The sequence below is a fragment of the Lynx canadensis genome, chromosome F1 (genome assembly GCF_007474595.2).
Source record: "Lynx canadensis isolate LIC74 chromosome F1, mLynCan4.pri.v2, whole genome shotgun sequence".
NCBI classification, from domain to species: domain Eukaryota; kingdom Metazoa; phylum Chordata; class Mammalia; order Carnivora; family Felidae; genus Lynx; species Lynx canadensis.
Genome location: NC_044319.2, coordinates 53,161,497 through 53,179,929, shown reverse-complemented (window position 1 = coordinate 53,179,929; position 18,433 = coordinate 53,161,497). Strand labels below are relative to the sequence as shown.

The following is an 18,433-nucleotide window of genomic DNA, read 5'->3' as shown; positions in this document are numbered from 1 at the left end:
GAGATACAATATTCTTCAAATTGATTGTTTGATTCCTGTGTGTTGGGAGATGGTAATTATTTCGAAGTGTTGGCAAAAATAAGATATTCTTAAGAATAGACAAGATGTGCAGGTCACGCACACACTTATGGTATTCAACTATATTATCACTTTCTGGCTAGAATGACTGTAATAAACTAGAGAAACCACAGTTCAGACAAGCATAAGTATTCTTGCCTATGCCTCTATAAACTTGTGGTTACTTAATGGATTGTCCAGAAATGATTCCTTATTTAAATATACATAAAATATATATAATATTGTATATATACATATAACTATATTCAAATTATATAGAGATGTATAGTACTAGTCTAAAATATGTGTACAAGTGTATATATAAAAGTCCAGCTAACATGAGTTCTGTGATCTCCTTACCCTTCTACATGCATATGTAACTCTTTTCGCCGCTTGACAAATCACTAAAGGACTCGGTTTTTTTTTAAAGGAAGTTGTGGAGTTAGCAGTGGGACGTTTGTCAAGACTTCTGAAGCAGCCCCAATGGACCTAAATTCCCCAGTTCTTCAGGCATTGGGGCCAGCTTGCATAGAAGTTAAATGGATGCCACCTAAAAAGCCAAATGGAGTCATCATCAACTACTTTCTTCACAGGTAACATTGACTGTTACTATTATTTTAAATTATTGAAAAATGTGTACTATTCCAGGGCTGTAAAAGCAAATACATTTTCTGTTTCTATAAGGGAATGGGTGGGAATTCATGTTTTTGGAGCACGTGCTAGGATCTAAAATTCATACTGGAAGCTTGTACACATTATCCAAGGGGAAAAGCCACAGCTACCACGTGATGTTTTTGTTTTGAGCCCTGCTTGAAGGATGAGACCTCTTAGTCCACATCAGCTTTACCTCTGATGAACTTATAGAGCGGTCCTCTGGAGGCCCACTGACCAAGAGAACACAGTCATCCCAGAGGAGGAACCATGTCTGCAATAAGAATTCTAATATTTTGCATCGTCTGTTATGTGGAGCTTGGAAAAAAAATTAAGTTTATTTATTTATTTTGAGAGTGAGAGAGAAAGTGAGAGAGAGTGAGAGTGCAGGATTTAGGGACAGGAAGAGAAAGAAGGCAAGAGAGAATCCCTAGTAGGCTCCATGCTGTCAACACAGAGCCCAATGTGGGCCTCAAACTCACCAACCGTGGGATCACGACCAAGAATCAGATGCTTAACTGACTGAGCCACCCAGGCACCCCTGGAAAAACTTTTTATCCTCAAAACAGGGTCCTTTTTGTGTGCAGAAAGAACAGCTCAGCTCTGCGGATACCCTTCTGTTGGAATGAGTTTCCGTTCAACTGGCTAGATGATACTGGGATGTAGTAGATGGTAATGTAGCTTCTTTTCACCACGATGTGCAGAATTTGTTAAATGTATCCACCTAAAATGAAGAAAAGAAGGAAAGAGGGAGGGGAGGGTAAGAGAAGAGACAGAGTAAGGAAGGAAAGACAAGGAGACCATAGGCATTCTGGGTTGAAGTGTATTGTGCTCCCTGGTCCAGTCTTCATCCAATCAACACAGACATAGTTTTAAATTAAAGTTTTCTTTAAATAAGTAATGAATAATGAGGAGAAGAAGGAGAGGGAGAGGGGGAGAAGGGAGAATGGGAAGGAAAGAAAGAAAGAATGGGGGTGCGGGAGAGAATGAACGAGCAACCCCGAAGGAGGAAGAAAGAGAGGAGAAAAGGCAAAAGTAAAACAGAAACAGAGTCAAAGAGACAAAGAACCTGTCAACTGAGGGTTTGCTGTCTGACTTAGTCCCTTCAGGCAGCTATAACAAAAATGGTATCAACTGGGGGGGGGGGGCTTATAAACAACAAACATGCATTTCTCACGGTTCTGGAAGCTGAGAAAATACAAAATCAAGGTGCTGACAGATGTCATGCTTGAAATGACAGCTGTCATTTCACTGTGTCCTCACCATGGTGGAAGCAACTAGGCAGCTCTGTGAGTCTCTTTTATGAGGGCACCCACCCTACCATGAGTTTCCACTCTCATGTCCCAATCACTTCCCAAATGCCTCATCTTACACCACCACCTCGGGAGTTTGGAATTTGACATATGAATTAGGGGTGGAGGAGACGTCCACAACTTAACCATCTAAGACAAAAAGGACACCATGTAAGGCAGGGACCAGCAGACATAAAGGATCTGCAGACTGAAAACCCCTTCCAAAAGCAATGTATTCACATCAGGCAAACAGAGAAAAACACCTTCTTTCCCAGACCCTCAGCCCTACTCTAACATCGTTTGTTAGCATCTCATGTCTTCCCCTGTTTGGTCCTGTGCTCTGAATACATCGTGAAACTTCGCTTAGGATCCTCTTGCAATGTTAGGTGTTGAAACCCTTTGATACAGGTCAATCTTCAGTCATGAGTGAGGGTTTGTAGGAAAATTATGAAGAGAAAGTATTATTGCCTTTCTGGTTATGTAAATGACACTGCTCAAGACAAACAAGCCAAATTTCTTCTCAGCAAACATTAATTTGAAGAATAATATTTCTGATTCAAATACACATGAACACGTAAAAATGGCTAATGCGAATTTACATTTTACGCTAAGCACATTAGTGCAGGCTCTAAAATACCCATCCTCTTGGAATAGTTTTCTTTCATCTACTTAATGCTAATTGTATGAGAAAAGCACATCAAATTCCTATTCTGAATAAAGGGAAATAAAGTATCTGTTATAGACCAGGACGTGGCTTCACTCTGTTGGTTTTGTAAATAAAGCTCATGATTACAGTGACTATTCCATGGCAGCCTTAGAGAGGGAAAACAGGAAATATAATGCAGAAAGCCCGCTTCAATGAAAAATACTGTAAATTGAATTTGACAGCATTTGATGGCATTTGATTATTCTAGTCACAGCCAAACAATGATATAAAGAGTAATATGAAACAGAATGTGTTACTGCCTAGCGGACTCAAAAGCAATAAACCTTCCTCCAATGTGACACAATCACTTCACAATCATAATTGTAGCCTGTTTGATACCTCTGAGTACAGCAGAAGGGCACTGACTGACATAGATACATTTTGTTTTTTATTTAAAGTGAAATGAAAATGGCGCACTGGGGCTCCAGATACAATCGTTATATTCACCTACATAGGCATGAATCACTTGGCGGTTATTTCAGCTGAAGTTTAAATGTGCTTAGACAACAACAATATCAAATTTTTCTTAGATAGCTGCAAAAAAAAAAATCAGAAATTTGTAAGGACAGGAATAGAATGTAGACACATAGCTCTTTTTCATTCTGGGACTACATAGAGCCCCTTATATAGTTATAGCCACAAGCCTGCAGTATTTCTGGGGAGGTTATGGCATGTAATTTCTGCTTCATCATTTGCCTCCTCTTTCTTCTATCGCCACCAAAGGAAATACATTTAACTCAAACCAAAGACAGGGTTTGGCCTATGCAGATATTTTCATTAAATTGCAGGAAGCCAACTTGCCAATCCCATTTTGAAAATACTTGTCACTCTGCTCTCTCCAACTCCCTAAAGCACGTCCCCTCAGTAATTTCCTTCTATTGTTTAGAGACCGTCTCTAGATATCATCCTATTAAAAAGTGTCTGTGCTCATAAAGGGATGTTGATGACTGGACAAAACAAAACAAAATAACCTAGGAAGGATATGATTATTAATGCAATTGCTTCTGTTCAGTTTACCTGTTACTTTTTTTATTTTATTTAGGCTACTTTGTTGACGAATGTGAGCTACAAAAGGGATTCCCACAGTAGGGACAACATTAATGTTAGCGTTTTTGCAAACTGTTTACTGATAGAGTATAGACAAGGCCATCTTGGGCAGTTGCTTTCTCCTCATAGTACATTTGGATTGTATAATAAAGATTTTTCAGTATTCCCCCTTTATCTTATAACTTTGTAAATGGCAAAATCCAGCTACAAAATCCGACTTCCATCTACAAAATCCACCAAATACTTTTTTTCTTAGGACTCTACAAAACACTTAATAAAATGACCTCCCACCAGGCGCTTCCATTTTAATAAAGACAAAATTGCATCAGGTTTATTCTCATAAACCATCTCTTTAAAGAAGTACAAAGGTTGATCGATGTGCAATAAGAAAAATATATATACAGTATCTTGGACTGTAAAAGTCAAAATGGATAACGAGCACCCCTTCTGAGTATTTAAATAGTAAGGTTTTGAAGGATAAAACCTAAGGTAGTTTGGATGGATGGATAATATTGAAGAATATTCCAAGCAGGGAACCACAAATAATAATTTTCTAGAATGGATAATTAAACTGATTGAGTAAACTAAGAAAAGAGTGTATTGACTTAAAAGTGAAGGAACTTTAATGCAGTCAATTCATTTTGTGTGGAAAGATAGATATGGAGATGGAAATAGATGACAGATAAATAGAGAGATAGATGATAGATACATACATACATACATACGTTCATATCTACTGTGAGATCTGAGCCCTGTTATGAAGAACTTTTACTATTATAGGAGATATAAATTTAAGCAAACAAACAGAAAAAGAGAAATATAATGTGAAAAATATAAATATTTACCAGAAAGTTTATAAGAGAGAAAGATTCTTTTTGTCTGGAATATTTAGAGAAGACTTCATTCATTCATGGATGAAGTTGATGTCATTGGGACTTGGCCTTACAAAATAAAAATTTATGGGGCGCCTTGGTGGTTCAGTCAATTAAGCATCCAACTCTTGGTTTCAACTCGGGTCATGATCTCTCAATTCATAAGTTCAAGCCCTGCATCAGGCTCTGTGCTGACAGAGCGGAACCTGCTTGAGAACCTGGCTCCCTCTCTTTCTGCCTCTCCCCAGCTCATACTCCCTTTGTCTCAAAAATAAATAAATAAACACTTTAAAAAATAAAAATTTAGTGGTGATTATTAGAAATAGTTTGGTTGGAAAAAGTTTTAACCAGACAGAATATTACAAAGATTATTTATCCTTTCTCTATGACTTACCCAAGGCATATAAAATTTCTATCAATAAAAGTAAATACTGTTAATTTTACTATACAAAATATTTCTGCTTTCTTTTTTATAGTTTCCCTTACATAAAAGGAATCATATTGTTCATGCTGTTCTGCAATTTTCTTTAGGGCATTTGTCTGCTCACACACACACACACACACACACCTCATTTCTCTTAATGACTCAACTATATTTTAACCAGTCTTCTACCGATGGCAAAATAGGTGATTTCCAAGTTTTCATTACAGCAGCAATTTTCAAAAAACACCTGTACAATAAGCATGTGAAGGATTATTCTTAGTACTAGAAGTGCAGGGTCAAATTTTGTACATTTAAAATTTTTAGAGTTTGCTAAATTATCTCTAAAAATGGTATATAAGGTTTTTAACTCTGAAAACTGCTGTCAATAGTGGGTCTGATCAATTTTTCAAATCTTTGCCAGTTCAGTATTTTAAATGGCATGTTATTACTGTTTTAATTAAAATTTTGGTCATTATAAGTGAAGTTATTCATTTATTTTAAATATTTACCTGCTATTTGTATGTGTGTGTATTATATATTATGCACCCTTAGATTATTGTCTTTTTTTGTTTCTCATTAATTTGTCTATGCTCTTTATATAGTAAGGAAATTCTCCCTTTAATGATCATATTAAAATAACACATCAATTATTTCTTCCAGCAACTTTACAGGTTCTACTCATTATATCTAAGTGTAGACTTGATTTTGTTTTAAAGAATGAGACAAGAAATTTATGCATTTATTTAAAAAAAAACTAGTTTGTCAACATTGTTTTATACCTCACTGACTTGAAATGCCACCTGTACAAAATTCCCTGCTATCATCTGGTCCATTTCAGGACTTTGTATTCTGTTTCATTTATAGTAGAGAGGATTTTAACAAGCAGAGCCTGATGGCAAAGATGTCTCTTGTGAATGATATTAATAGAATGAACAAAATTCCCAGTGCTGAAAGCATAGTGTTCAAGTAATGATCAGGCTTGGCTGGAGCCTTTGTTATTTGTAGGGTAAATTTTGACAGTTTGATGGTAGATTTTAGAAGACTTGGAATACCAGGCTAAGGAATTTAGATTTTTTATTTGGAGGTAATGTAAGCCATTGTAAGTTTGTGGTAAAAGAAACAATCTGATAAAGTGGACAGAGCGTGGCATTGGTCGACAGAAATAAGGTATGGCTTCCAGGCTCTGGGTCCACCACTTACTGGTTATGTGACCTTGGGTATGTCACTATAATCCCCAAGTTTCATTTTTATGTAAAGTTAGGTTAATAAACATAGAGAATAACACCCTAGAATTTTGTAAGAATTAAATGAAATAATGTATGTGAACATTCTATGTTAAACATCAAGCATGATAAAAGTGGGAAGTCATCCTAGATGTACAATAAAGATGTACCATGCTGAGGGCGCCTGGGTGGCTCAGTGGGTTAAGCATCCAACTCCAGCTCGGGTCATGATCTCATGGTCTTTGGGTTGGAGCCCCACATCAGGCTCTGTGCTGACAGCTCAGACCCTGGAGGCTGCTTTGGATTCTGTGTCTCCCTTTTTCTGCTTCTCCCTTGCTCCCACTCTCCCACTCCCACTCCCCAAAAATAAGTAAACATTAAAAAAATTTTTAAATAAAAAGAAGATGTACCATGTTTTAGGAAGATGAATCTGGCAGTTACAGATATTTAAGGACAAGGAAGAAGATTCCTGATAATAAATGAAGCAGATTGCACAACAGTGTGTCTAGTATGAGTCTGTTTTTCCTTAAATACATAGAATTTTTTTTTACATATATGTGTATAAAAAATGTCTAGAATGCTTAATACAAACAAAAAAAAGTTAACTATGCTTATCTCCCAGCGATAGGTTAAGCACAATCCTTTCAAATACAGATCTTCCTGGACTTACGAAGGGATTACATCCCAATAAACCCATTGTAAGTTGAAAATACTATCAGTCAAAAATGCATTTAATACCGAACGTACCAAGCATCATGGTTTAGCCTCGCCTATTTTAGATGTGCTCAGAACACTTACATTAGCCTATAGTTGGGCAAAATCAGCTAACACAAAGCCTGCGGTATATAATAAAGTGTTGAACATCTCATGTAATTTATCGAACACTGTACTGAAAATGTAAAACAGAATGGCCGTATGGGTACAACAGGATTGTAAGTATGCAGTTGTTTACTCTGTGATGGTGTGGCTGACCGCGAGCTGCCACTCGCTGCCGTACCCCCAATTCTGAAAGACCATCCTCCAGCATACTGCTAGCCCGGGAAGAGATCGAAATTCAGAATTTGAAGTGCAACTTCGACAGAATGCTTATCACTTTCACATCATCATAAAGTTGAAAAATTGTAAGTTGAGCCATCATAAGTTGGGAACTGCCTGCACTTGCGTTGTTGTTGTTGTTTGGTTTTTGTTTTTGGGGGTTTTTTGCTCATCCATAGTTTCTAATTACTTTTCACAATGAATGTATAATATGGTGTGATAAAGACAAAATAGGAAATTCAGTTAGTCCAGATGCAAATCTAGCACCACCCTGTCTATGATTTTCCTATCTCTCTCTCTCTCTGTGAACATCATCATCACTCTCTATTGCAGTCAAGTTCTGCTTGGGAAAGAGAAACCACTACAGGCTTTTTTATTATTTTCATTTAGAGACACAGCACTCTCTAAATGGGAGGGGACACAGAGAGAGAGACAGAGACAGAGACAGAGACAGAGAGAATCTTAAGAGGCTCCATTCTCAGTGCAGAGCCCAATGAGGGGCTCAATCTCACGACCCTGGCATCATGACCTGAGCCAAAATCAGGAGTCCAGTGCTCAACTGACTGAGCCACCCAGGCACCATTAACCTCGACAGTCATTTTAACTGAAAGAATTTAACATAAATAATTGTTAACTAGTTGTAAATTTGTTAACCGGGTAGTTGAAAGGTTAAAAAGTGAACTCAAAGATATCATGCAGGTGGCTACAACAAGGAAACAGCAACTACCCTCGGGATTGAGGGAACCAAGCGAGGCAGCTAAAATTCTTAAAACTCAGAAGTTAGAGGGGGACACCCCGATGCTGGGATCCAGACAGCTGAGGAGGCTGCTTCCAGCTGATGCAGGTGTCTGGGGAGGAGGCATGAGATGAAGCTGTTTTTCCAAGTGTTATTAAAAGTTCATACACAAACTTCTTGTAGGGAGGAAGGATTTGTTACTTTCGGGGTGAAAAATCCTTGCTAAAGTGATGCTTACCTAATCAGCATGCAAACAGGAAGCAAAGAGGAAGGAGCCGGTTCCTTTTTCCTTTCAGCTTTCTGATCTTCCTCTGGCGCCCCCTGTTGGCCTAGCCCAACAGAATCAGCCGGCAAAGCAGAAATGCCATCGTATAGTCCTGGCTCCACTCTCAAAAAGCCAAATATAGAAGGATAGGGTTGTTGCTCAGAGACAACTTAATAACAGGCACATTTTTTCTAGTTGGCAGGTTTCACAGAATTTTGGTCTCTTCTTGTCAACCAGTCATCCAGTCATTGCTCAAAAATAATATTTATTGTTTAATATAGTGTGCCATGCTTCCCTAGGTGCTGAGAATATATAGATAAGTAAGAGAGATTCTTTGCCTTCAAGGAGCTTGTAGTATGGTATAAAAGATAGAAAAAAAGAAATTATATTACAGAATAGTGTGACAAGTGAATCAATAAAGAAAAGACTTAACACATAGGAGGATGCGATAATTCTACTTGAGAGAGAAGCAAAGGAAAGACTTCCTAGAGAAAGTACTCTGGTGGAGCTTTAAAAGATGAATTGGAGGGGCGCCTGGGTGGCTCAGTTGGTAAGCATCTGACTTCGGCTCAGGTCATGATCTCGCAGTTTGTGAGTTTGAGCCCCGTGTTGGGGGAGCCTGCTTCAGATTCTGTGTCTCCCTCTCTCTCTGCCCCTCCCCCACTCATGCCTCTGTGTGTGTCTCTCTCTCAAAAGTAAATAAACATTAAAAAAAATTTTTTTTTAAGATGAATTGAAGTTAGCCTATAGAAGGGGGAGGAAGAAAAGAGTATGGAGCAAGGCACTGAAGAACAGGATTAGCATATCAAAGCCACAGAAGCCTGAACAATCATGGAATATAAAAGAACTATAGGCAAGCATTTGATTATGAGTGGAATATAAAATAGAATTGAAATCTGGAACATGAAGGGGCACCTGGGTGGCTCAGTCAGTTAAGTGTCCAACTCTTGATTTAGGCTCAAGTCATGGGATCAAGCCCCATGTTGGGTTATGCACTGTCAGCTCAGAGCCTGCTTGGGATTCTCTCTCTCCCTCTCTCTTTGCCCCTCCCCCATGCGCTCTCTCTCTCTCTCCCTCTCTCTCTCTCAAAATAAATAAGTAAACGTTTAGAAAAAAAGGAAGTCTGGAACATTAAGCTGCAGCAGTAAGCACGGGCCAATTGCACGGTAAATCATTAATGTTTTAAATGGGATTAAGTCTTAACATTTGTGGATGATCTTTGATGTCTCCTCCCCCACACCAGAGTATCCACTCACTCCACAATGCTGGTTGATTCAACATTCACATGGCATTTTATAAATCACCTGTGTTTCCATTTCCTGCATAAGGTTATTAACTCTAGCTTACAAAGTGAAATGGAAACTAGAGAGCACAGGTGAGTTTTTCCCAAGGTCATCTAATCAGGTGGTTGTAGGCCTGGACCTACGATCTATCTTCTCTGACTACAGGTATTTGGGGTTTTATATTTATTTATTATTTTGATTTTAATGTTTATTTATTTTTGAGAGACAGAAACATAGTGTGAGTGGAAGAGGGAGGAGACAATACAGAGAGAGAGGGAGACAATCCAAAGCAGACTCCAGGCTCTGAGCTGTCAGCACAGAGCCCAACACGGGGCTCAAACCCAGGAACCATGAAATCATGACCTGAGTCAAAGTCGGAGGCTCAACCAATGTAGCCACCGAGGTGCCCCTGGGGTTTTATATTTAAATCAACATTCTTGTTATTCTTCATGAGATGAGGGTGGCAGTTTCATAATACTAAATTGCTGTGAGAAATAAACTGAGTTATAGGGTTTTGCTTTAGTTGTTTTTAAAGACAAGTCCTGAGAATTGTTGGCAGAGAATGAGGGTTAGGATGTTTCTCTTTAAAGGTGATATACTACATTAAGAAAATATAAGTATGAATCTCCTTTAAAATATATGGTTCCTGGGGTGCCTGGGTGGCTCAGTTGTTTGAGTGTCCCAGTCTTGATTTCAGCTCAGGTCGTGATTTGAGAGTTCAAGCCCCGCACCAGGCTCTGTGCTGACAGCTCAGAGCCTGGAGCCTGCTTCAGATTCTGTGTCTCCCTCTCTCTTTGCCCCTCCCCAACTTGCATTCTGTCTCTCTCTCTCCTAAAAATAAATAAACATTAATTTTTTTTTTTTTTTTTTAATATGGTGCCTAGGGTGCTGGTGGCTCAGTTGGTTGAGCGTCCAGCTCCTGATTTCAGCTCAGGTCATGATCTTACAGTTTCTGGAATCAAACCCTTCATGGGACTCTGTACTGACAACTTAGAGCCTGCTTGGGATTCTCTCTCTCTCTCTCTCTCTCTCTCTCTCTCTCTCTCTCCCTACCCCTCCCCCGCTCGCATGCATGCTCTTTCTTTCTCTGTCTCTGTCTCTCAAAATAAATATATTCTTTAAAATAAAATATGTAGGGGCGCCTGGGTGGCGCAGTCGGTTAAGCGTCCGACTTCAGCCAGGTCACGATCTCGCGGTCCGTGAGTTCGAGCCCCGCGTCAGGCTCTGGGCTGATGGCTCAGAGCCTGGAGCCTGTTTCCGATTCTGTGTCTCCCTCTCTCTCTGCCCCTCCCCCGTTCATGCTCTGTCTCTCTCTGTCCCAAAAATAAATAAACGTTGAAAAAAATAAAAAATAAAAAAAAAATAAAATATGTAGTTCCTAGTTTTCATAGTTATTTTGGTTTTCTTCTTAGTGTTAAACAACATTAAATTAACTGTAGTTGGAAAAGAGCATAATTGAAGTATCTCCCAAATGAGTTTAAGCATAGAATAACCGTTTGGCTATTTGGGAAGACTGAAAATGTGATTTCCCTAAACACAGACTGTTTAGGAGGAAACACTTCCAGTTAGTTGAAGCCTAAATCCTACATGAATTAGGAATAATTGTGATCTACGTAACCTCTTCTGTTCCAAGTGTATTCAGACATAAAGATATTCTATTTTTTACCACCACAGATGGAGCATTTACCCCAACACAGTATTAATTTATTGAGTATTCAATAGTGGCAAGAAATACTTCATCAGGCTGCACCCTGTAACTGCTTTGGTGGATAAACTTGAAGCTAACATAATTTTTAACCTCTTAGAGATGTTTAAAAGTCACGCTTTCAGGCAATGTTTTAAAAGAATGTCACAGCCGTGGCCACACCTCAATGCGGGGATTCATGAGAATTTAATAAAAATTAACTGAATCGTCATAGAAAGGATGAAGCCAGACAAAACAGAAAATCTTACTTCCCGGTAGAAGTTTATGTTTGTTTGCTGTATTATGTTCCTTGCAAACACCTTTTAAAAACTCACTGAGGGGAGTCCTTGGCTGTGAGCCCTGTGGTCCTCATTAGAATGGATCCCTCCCAATGACACACCTGGTGCCTAGTATCTGCAGCAAGTACAAAGGCCAAACCCCGCAAACCTACACTGAGTGCAGAATCTGGCCCACGCATGGTGGCGAGGAATAATGAGGTGGGTTGCCGACCATAATTGCAGGTCACTGAGTGGCATCTCGGAAGCCTCTGTAGCCTCCAGCGGGAGGCTTGTCATTGCTCGTGCTTAGGTCATTGTGATTGATCCACTTGAGGGTCCTCAAATTCCCAAAGCCGAGTATTTTAAATACCCTGCCTTTTTGTGAGAGGTACTGTCATTTACTTTGTCTTAATAACCCTTTCCGTGTTGATGGCTAATCTGATATGGCAGCATGTGAGTATCCTGGCATCTGAAGAGGATGTTCATTAAATACTCCTAACGGCCTGGAAAATACTGCTCTATCCATCAGTCTCTCTCTACTACAGAGTAGAAGCTAAGTAGGAGAGGTTCATCTCTTTGGTACATTCTTCCCCAACCTAGTAAGTAAAAGAGTTAATAGAGATGAGGCGAAAGTGCAGACAACCATGGAATTACGTGTGTTGTGGCCATTCATTAAAAAAAAAGTATTGAATTTACTGAGCTAGATGCTGGGCACACAGAAATAGACCGAATGGTCCATGATTCCTCAGGAACTTCCCCTTCCGATTAGGTCTGCGTCATGATTTTACTTATTTTTATTTATTTATTTATGTATTTATGTATTTATTTATTTATTTATTTATTTATTTATTTATTTATTTTTGCATCATGGTTTTACATTCAGATGAGCAAATAACTGTTCCAAATGAAATATCAGATATCTGGGGCCATACTAACTGACAATTCCATTTCTCCTACTCAGATGTTTAATGCTCTATATATTGAGTACCGAAATAGTTTGCCTTCGTTTTCACAGCAGTAATATCTATTGATGGGACTAAACAATCCCTTTCTCAGGCAGTTGAAAGAATTTTTTGAGCATACTCTGCATTTTACTAGGTCTTGGAAAAGACATCTAATAGGAATTTGACTTTTGCCCTTTAAAGATCTCTAGAGCAAATTGATATTACATAATTTATCATGTTATTTTCATTAATTTTCATTTAGCTCAATCTTCTCCACTCAGCTATGAGTTCCTTTAGGGGCCTAAGTTCCTTCAGGAAAGGAATGTGTACAATCTTTGTACCTTTGCCCCTGGTACAAGGCATGGTGTATATTAAGTGCTCAGTAAAGGTTTGTTGATCACTACAAGAAAGATTGGTCCTTACTTTGAAGGGTTATGGCTTAATTAAAGAAGAGAAAATTCAAAGGAAGATAAAATACATGAGATGCAGGAAATGAATTTTAAATATGTTTTAGGAGCACCTGGGTGGCTTAGTCAGTTGAGCATCTGACTGTTGATTTCAGCTCGGGTCATGTTCTCACGGTTGATGGGTTCGAGCCCCATGTCAGGCTCTGTGCTGACAGTGCAGGACCTGGCTGAGATTGTGTCTCTCCCTCTCTCTCTGCCTTTCCCCTGCTTGCTTGGGTGTGCTCTCTCTCTCTCTTCCTAAATAAATAAATTAGTTAATTAAAATTTTAAAAAATATATGTGTTTTAAATATCCTGGAAGCAGGTGCAAAATCACATTGTACCAGGTGGAAGAGAATAAGAACCATGGCTTCGCCTCATCAGTCTCATCCTTCAGTGTGCTAGCCCGGGCTTTTTTGCATGAAGATCTTGCGGTTCCACGAGCGGCAAGGGGGTCAACCTCAGCGTGCAAACACTTTCCAGGTCTCCGCATGCATCATATTTGCTGCTGTCCTATTGACCAACGAGAGTCCCATGGCCATGTTTAGAGGAGCTTGAGAGCACATTAGCAATAGACATGGGGATACAGGGAGACAAATCAGGATACTTAGTGCAATCCGTCTACCACAGAAGGGTCAGAATTCCCAATAATATCAACTTTTAATAATTGTATATGGTGTAATTTCCAGTTGTGCAAAAAATTAAATTGGGCCATGTACCTGCATGTACACATACATACACTTGCACACATGTACATAAACATATAGAGATCCAAAAAGAATTTTTACATGTGTTAATAGTGCTTACGTGTACGCTTCTGATTTTTTTAAGTTTTTAAATAATGTATGTGTTTCTGCATATTCCATGTGCAATTTTTTGAAGGAAACATTTCTAATGTAATATGACAAGACATAATTATGGGCGGTGTTACACTGTTTAAATGTTTTTATTTCTTCTGTATTTTACATGTTTTCTATGAAATATATGCATTCTTTATGATTAGCCAAATATATATAAAACCTACATTTAAAAAATGATATCGAGCCAGTCCTCTTGCATATTCTTTCATCTGGTCTTCATTGGGACACCAGAAAGGGACAGTTGAGCTGATAAATTTTTCTGAAATGCAATTTCTTTTATTTTTTTTATTTTTTTAATGTTTATTTATTTTTGAGACAGAGAGAGACAGAGCATGAACGGGGGAGGGGCAGAGAGAGAGGGAGACACAGAATCCGAAGCAGGCTCCAGGCTCTGAGCTGTCAGCGCAAAGCCTGATGTGGGGCCCGAACTCACGAGCTGTGCGATCATGACCTGAGCTGAAGTCTGATGCTTAACCGACTGGGCCACCTGGGCGCCCCTGAAATGCAGTTTCTTAGTCTATGTGCAAACGTCTTTTGAAATGTGCAGCTGTTCCTGATTGCCTTTCTGGCTTCCTTTCAGACGTCTTGCCGGCATCGAAGCAGAGTCCCTTTTGTTTGTCTGGTCAGAAGGAGCCCTTGAATTCACCGATGCTTCAGATACTCTGATGCCTTTCACATTCTATGAATATCGGGTCAGAGCCCACAACTCCAAGGGCTCAGTGGAGAGTCTGTGGTCATCGGCACGGACTCTGGAAGCCCCACCTCAAGATCTGCCAGCACCTTGGGCACAAGCCACCAGTGCTCATTCAGTTCTGCTGAACTGGACAGAGCCACGATCCCCCAATGGCATTATCTCCCAGTACCATGTGATCTACCAAGAGAGACCAGATGATTCTACATTTAACATCTCTACTGTGCATGCTTTCACCGTGATGGTAAGAACTTAGAAAGAAAGAATAACAGATACTTAGATTATCTGATTAATATGTTGAAATTTATTTTTTTTATCCAGCTTATTGTTTTTCTTCAGTTAGAGCTTAAATACATTAAAATCTTTCACATGTGAAAAAGAGCAATGTAGTCATAAGGAGGGATAAGATACTGAACTGAGTCTAAGGGATATTGGAGACCAGTTTGCAGGCCACAGTTAATTTGTTATTACCTCAAGCAATTAAATGAATCTTTCTCTGTGTGATTTCCAAATCCATGAAATGGGGATACTAAATGTGTCTCTGTATAGGGGCGCCTGGGTGGCACAGTCGGTTAAGCGTCAGACTTCAGCCAGGTCACGATCTCGCGGTCCGTGAGTTCGAGCCCCGCGTCGGGCTCTGGGCTGATGGCTCAGAGCCTGGAGCCTGTTTCCGATTCTGTGTCTCCCTCTCTCTCTGCCCCTCCCCCGTTCATGCTCTGTCTCTCTCTGTCCCAAAAATAAATAAACGTGGAAAAAAAAAATTAAAAAAAAAATGTGTCTCTGTATAGCTCATGGGGATGAGGCACCGATGAAATTAGACAGATATAGGATAGATACAGATAAAGGATACAGATATAAATACAGATATAGATATAGAAAAATATGGGTATATATACTGATACAGATAGAAAAAGATACGGATACAGATTCAGATACAGATACAGATATAGATACATGTGGTATGACTGTCTCCTTGAGAAAAAAGAAAGTTAAATTTCTAGATCTATCTATCTGGATAACATAGCTGTAGATATCACATGCACTATAACTCAGTGGTGATTTTTCTGGGTTGATCACCTCTGGCCCATAGCACAGTTTAATTGAGTTCACCCAGTATCTTCTGAGATCTTTCTTTAAATCTGACATAGCTTAATGTTCTATGGGAGAAAGAAATGGAAACAGGATGGTTCTTTTATCAGGGAGCATTCTCGTTTATAACTACCGCAGAGATGAGAATTGAACATAAGAAAAATCTGAGAAAAGTAGTGAATTATAGCCTGTAATATCCACGACACCAGGATTCAGATCCCAAACTCCACCATCTCCTAGCCATAAACCACAATATAAGAAAGAATATTATATACAAAAGTGTTAGTCAAGAAATGCTCCGAAAGGCCAGCAGGAAACCCTCATACTGAAGAGGCTTCATGGAGAAGATGAAACTTGTGGTCTTAGTAGTTAAATACATACAGTTTTCAAAATGTGCCAAGACCTTGGTAAATATGAAAACCTCTCTTAAAAAGTGAAGAGACAGCCTAAAGTATTATTTTCAAAGAGCAGACCATGTTTCTATACCGCTAATTGAGGCGGCCCAATATACATGAGGATTATCTTATAGAAATATAACATCCATCAAAATGTCTACATAATAATGAGCAAACATATTTTAATGAAACTCCAGAAGAATAGTTGTAAATGAGTAGTTTATAGTACAGTATTTTCTCTCTGTCCTTATGTTCACTTTTCTCACTTGACCAAAAAATAAGCAGTCTGCGAATTAAAGAGACAATATTAAAGAAATCCTTATTTTACTTAGAATTCAGAATTGGTACTTTATTTTTTATGTGACATTTAATTTTCTTTGTAGATAAGGGTCTTTCATTTGACATCTTTCTACAGTCTTCCTTATAAGCATTAAAAGCAGTGTTCTTAAGGGCAGAAGACCTTTTTTTTAGTTGATACTTGATCTATGGAGAAATCTCTTCCTTCTCACCATATCATTGGAATTAGTGTCCTGAACTTCCACCCTGAAAGTTAACTACTGAAAAATAAAGTAAAAATACTGAAAAACTCTTGACAGGAGCTTTCTGAATGAGGCACCTTAATTTAAATGTATTTTTATTGTAAGTACCAATATTGCAATAATTAAACCTCTGATTTTGAAGTATGGCTTTCAGAGGCCTGGGCCTAAACATTTAATGTCCCCAAACAACTCTATTGGAATTCTCTTATGGAGTGCCCTCTACATCATTCCTTCACAGCCAGTTTCATTTCACAACACCAGATTTAAAGTATACAATGAACTCTGTCTTGTATTTAATCTGCCATGTTCTGTTTTTATCACACCAAAAAGTTCCTGAAAAAGAGGAAGGCCTATGACCCAAGCTTTAAGCATCACACGGCCCTTTGTTCCTGGGGCCCAGAAACACAGCTTCTGCCTGGCAGCCGAGGACTGCTTCACCCTGCCATTTTCCAGAAAGCAATCCTCGCACAGGGCTAAGAGAGCAGCCAGAATAATCTGGAAACAGGAATGTTTCTGCACCCTATTTTCTAGTGTATGTGTCTGTGTGCATGTTCGAAAGTACCCCCCCCCCCCAACCCGAATCTGGGTATCTGGCCCTGAGAATCCCAAGAAAAGATTTCATTAGGGTCATTAGGAAAGGCTCCATTTGAGCTTGTTAAGCAATCCAAGACATCTTCCATAGAGCAATCGGGCCAGTGTTCAGACATTCTGGTCAGTCGGCCAAATTTTCAGGGCAGGAGGCCACTATGACTGTTTTGGGGCTGACATCTTTGAAAGAAATCATCAGAAAAATAAACTATTGTCTTTGAGTTTCGTACACTTGAAACACTTGAGGTTTGTTTGTTTGTTTGTTTTTCTTGAGATATTTAAAGGAGGTTCTACCACTTAATTCTAATTCCTCACCGCCAGAGAATGTTCCTTTTATCCTGCCCAAATCCCTCCTCCTGTCACTGAAGTCCTCCCTTTCCAGTTCAGAAGAGCATGACTTCCCTATACCAGTTCAATGAACCTTCAGGGTCAAGAACAGATTATTGATGATTCAATCCAATTTGGCAAATAGTCATTGAGCACTATATTCAGTATGCCAATACTCAATACTGCGGTCAATTGCATTGTTGAAAGCTACCATGAGACTAGGCCCTTGGGCAGAGCAGAGACTGAAAGGGAAGATGAGTAATCAAGACTGAGGCACAGATGATTACCGCTGGGCGTTTCGGATTTCTAAGTTTCTTTGCTTTCAGGTTTCTGCTGCTCGTGTTTTAATGGTTCCCCTTTAAATCTCCCTGAGTGTCTTCCTGCCTCTAGTTACTTACTATTTCTCTAATTTTATACTAGCTAAACATCTTTACTGCCTTCTTTCATGTCTGTGCCCACTTTGGAAATTTTTCAAGTTTTTGTTTCATTGACGACTTCGGCTAAAATTCTCTAGAGCAAATGAACTGCATTTTCAGTTGGTGAGGCACAGAATCCATTTCCACAATTGAAGGATTACAATTGAATCCACAGACTTGCAAGAGGTATCACTAAATAGTCTCATTTAGTCTCTTGTTTACTGAGATCCTATCTCTGCATGAGGGGCCACCAATAAATTGCCCAGAGTGTAGCGCCATTATGGCTTGTCCCAAGGTCCCCCCAGAGTTGTTTATAGACAGGTGGACGTTGCTGGGAGAGCCACATAAAACAGGTGCAATGGATGCATGAGTCCTCTTGATGGTGGCAATGGATGGAGAAATGGCAATGGGAGCCCTCCGTGGGGGTGGAGAGCATATGTGCTGGCAGGGGCAGCGGCAGCAGCAGCAGCAGCAGAGGCAGCAGGAGAGGAGAAATGGAAAGAGCGTGGGTTTTAATGTATCACCAGCTTCTCTCCCAACCTCGTGAAAAGTTTCATCTCCCTTTGGGCCCAAGTAGGTTCTTCTA

At 39.3% G+C, this 18,433-nt stretch overlaps 1 protein-coding gene across 1 annotated transcript in view; it reads left to right on the top strand.

The window, feature by feature from the left end:
* USH2A (usherin) overlaps positions 1-18,433 on the top strand; it is a 739,358-nt gene that overhangs the window by 626,928 nt on the left and 93,997 nt on the right. Inside the window, exons 59-60 of the mRNA XM_030302386.1 lie at positions 488-650; positions 14,383-14,737. Of these exons, the coding sequence (XP_030158246.1) occupies positions 488-650; positions 14,383-14,737 (518 nt within the window). The remainder of the gene's footprint in view (positions 1-487; positions 651-14,382; positions 14,738-18,433) is intronic.